We start from the raw sequence: 2,179 nt of genomic DNA, 5'->3' as shown, positions 1-2,179 counted from the left end.
TCAATGATAACTTCTGGCTGGTTCTGTGTAATACAATTAAACAATATACTTAAATGTTTCAAAAAAAAAAAAAAAGCTCTCACACCCCCTCTTTCTATAGCTTTCTTTCATCGACATTCTGCTGCTGGATTGGACTCCCGTGGCCTAACATACAGCTCTCAAGTCACCACACATCCACATCTTAAGTGTAACGAAGAACTGAAAAACCTTGGTGCACCAGTGACGTGTTATTTTAAAAATAACAGCTCTATTAAACCAAATCCTTCCCAGTCTCCACTGCTTCTCAAAGAGGAAAAACAAAATGTTACTGTGGGAGTCTTAATACACTTGTCTTTGTGGGTTTCTCTCTTCCCTGCTGAAGTCATACAGCATAGAGTTCATAGATCTTCTTTACACAGTACACCAGGGCAGCGAGTGCTATCGTGTTATGCAGTCTCTTTCTGTGCAGGTCGTCCTTCCTCACCAGCACCACCGGAGTGGAGGAGGTGAGCGTATGCAGGGGCAGGCGGGAAAGTTTATAGGCATCGTACTCTACTTGGTACTTGCAACACGGATCAAATTGCCAAGAGATACCATAAAGGGTGCAGCAAGCCACGCTCAGCACACCAGCAGGCAGGGAGATGTAGTGAGAATAATCTACTGGAAGTGCCAGAGGGGTGAAGAGACAGGTGGTGCCCGCTAACACGGCCGTCTTGTGCAGGCAGTTCCCGACAGTGATCCAGCGGGCCGTCTCATCCCCAATGCGAGTGGGCTCTATCACTATGTATTTGTACTGCGCTTCCAGCGCCTGCTCCAGCTCATACTCAAACTGGTCCTGAGCATTCTCGCCATTGTAGATCTCATGCACGATGTAACAGTCCGTGGAGGACAAGGTGACCCTGTTAACAGGAAACACAGAATTAAAACTACGGAGCTTAAAGACGGACTTTTCACCCACCCAGCTGTGAGAACAGGAGAGAAAAATGCCTGAAGTGAGGGCAGCCCCTCAAGGTCAGTCACTGCCTCTGTTCAACAACGACAGCTTTTTCAAATCAAGATTCATTTCACATCAGCTAATTATGCCTGCTGTCCATGAAGTCATCCCAAAATAAGGCAATGAATTTTTTTCCTACCTTTTCCTAAGTAGGAGGAGCTAGAACATTTTGAGAAAATAGGATCTTGTTAACAATCCTGAAACGGTTCCTCACACTCATACCCAAGCAGTTTCTCTAGAGATACTGGAAGCGTCACACCTCAGCGACCACATCGCATCAATAAATGAATCATGCAGACTTAAGGAGTTTTCATAGAAAGTAAGACTAGCAACTCATCCGTCAAGAGAGCAAGTTGCACTGGAAGGTTTTAAGAGACGAAGCATCTTCAGATGAAGGTGTTTGCTTTCTCCCCACAATAACTACCTCCTTTCCACTGATGCAGCTTGCTATTTAGTCCTCCATAGTAAATCCAACCTAGTAAATCCATAGTAAATCCAACAAGGATGGCCAAGAAACATTGCTGGAAGGTGAAAAAGGTAGCAGAGCACTCAGTTTGTAACAGAATGTTTCACTCCCTCTCCTGAAATAGGATGCGCAAAGCAAGAAAGGAACATTTTTTTAACCCAGGCAGGCTTCAACAGTGAAGAAAATGCTGCTCGCTTTACCTTGGAGCAGGCTCCCTGCTGACAGGGGATTCACAAGACTTGTACATCCCCCATTTGAGTAGCAGCTTTTAGCTACCTGAAGTCCCATCAGTTTCCACCTTCCCTCCACCCTCTTCACACACATCACCTTCGCTGCAGCTACATTAATGTAACAGACTGCTAAGAAATAGGATTATGACTGTTTACTTGCACTGAGAAAGGGTAAAAACCTATCTATTAGAACAAGGCAAAATCCTACCTTCTAAGCAGAAGAAATATCTGACATACTTGTGCTTAACCAGAGCAAAACTGAGCACGTGGCCTCTTAAGGATAAAAATATCTAGCAGATTCCTTTAGCAGAAGGAGAACAAATCACACACATATTTGACCTAATCACAGCAGACAAAACAACCTCATCCCAACAGCATTTAGACCCTCCCGATACTGGGAGGCAAGGCACTGCTGAGATGGAGAAGGAAACTAGCACTTCTTGCTCCATTAATAAAATGGTACTTCTGTGCATGCACTGGAAAATAAGGGAGAAAAATACACATTCGCAA

The 2,179-nt window shown here is 44.4% G+C and overlaps 1 protein-coding gene across 1 annotated transcript; it reads right to left on the bottom strand.

The window, feature by feature from the left end:
• Nucleotides 1-361: 361 nt before the first annotated feature.
• TMEM11 (transmembrane protein 11) lies at nucleotides 362-1,686 on the bottom strand. The gene is made up of 2 exons (XM_009581710.1): nucleotides 1,640-1,686; nucleotides 362-878 (listed from the first exon to the last, which is right to left on the bottom strand). The coding sequence occupies exons 1-2, from the start codon at nucleotides 1,684-1,686 to the stop codon at nucleotides 362-364; spliced, it is 564 nt and encodes a 187-aa protein (XP_009580005.1).
• Nucleotides 1,687-2,179: the final 493 nt, after the last annotated feature.

This window comes from Fulmarus glacialis, unplaced genomic scaffold, assembly GCF_000690835.1.
Source record: "Fulmarus glacialis isolate BGI_N327 unplaced genomic scaffold, ASM69083v1 scaffold36117, whole genome shotgun sequence".
Classification (NCBI taxonomy): domain Eukaryota; kingdom Metazoa; phylum Chordata; class Aves; order Procellariiformes; family Procellariidae; genus Fulmarus; species Fulmarus glacialis.
Note: the sequence above shows the minus strand (reverse complement) of the source record. Positions and strands in the feature narration are given on the sequence as shown.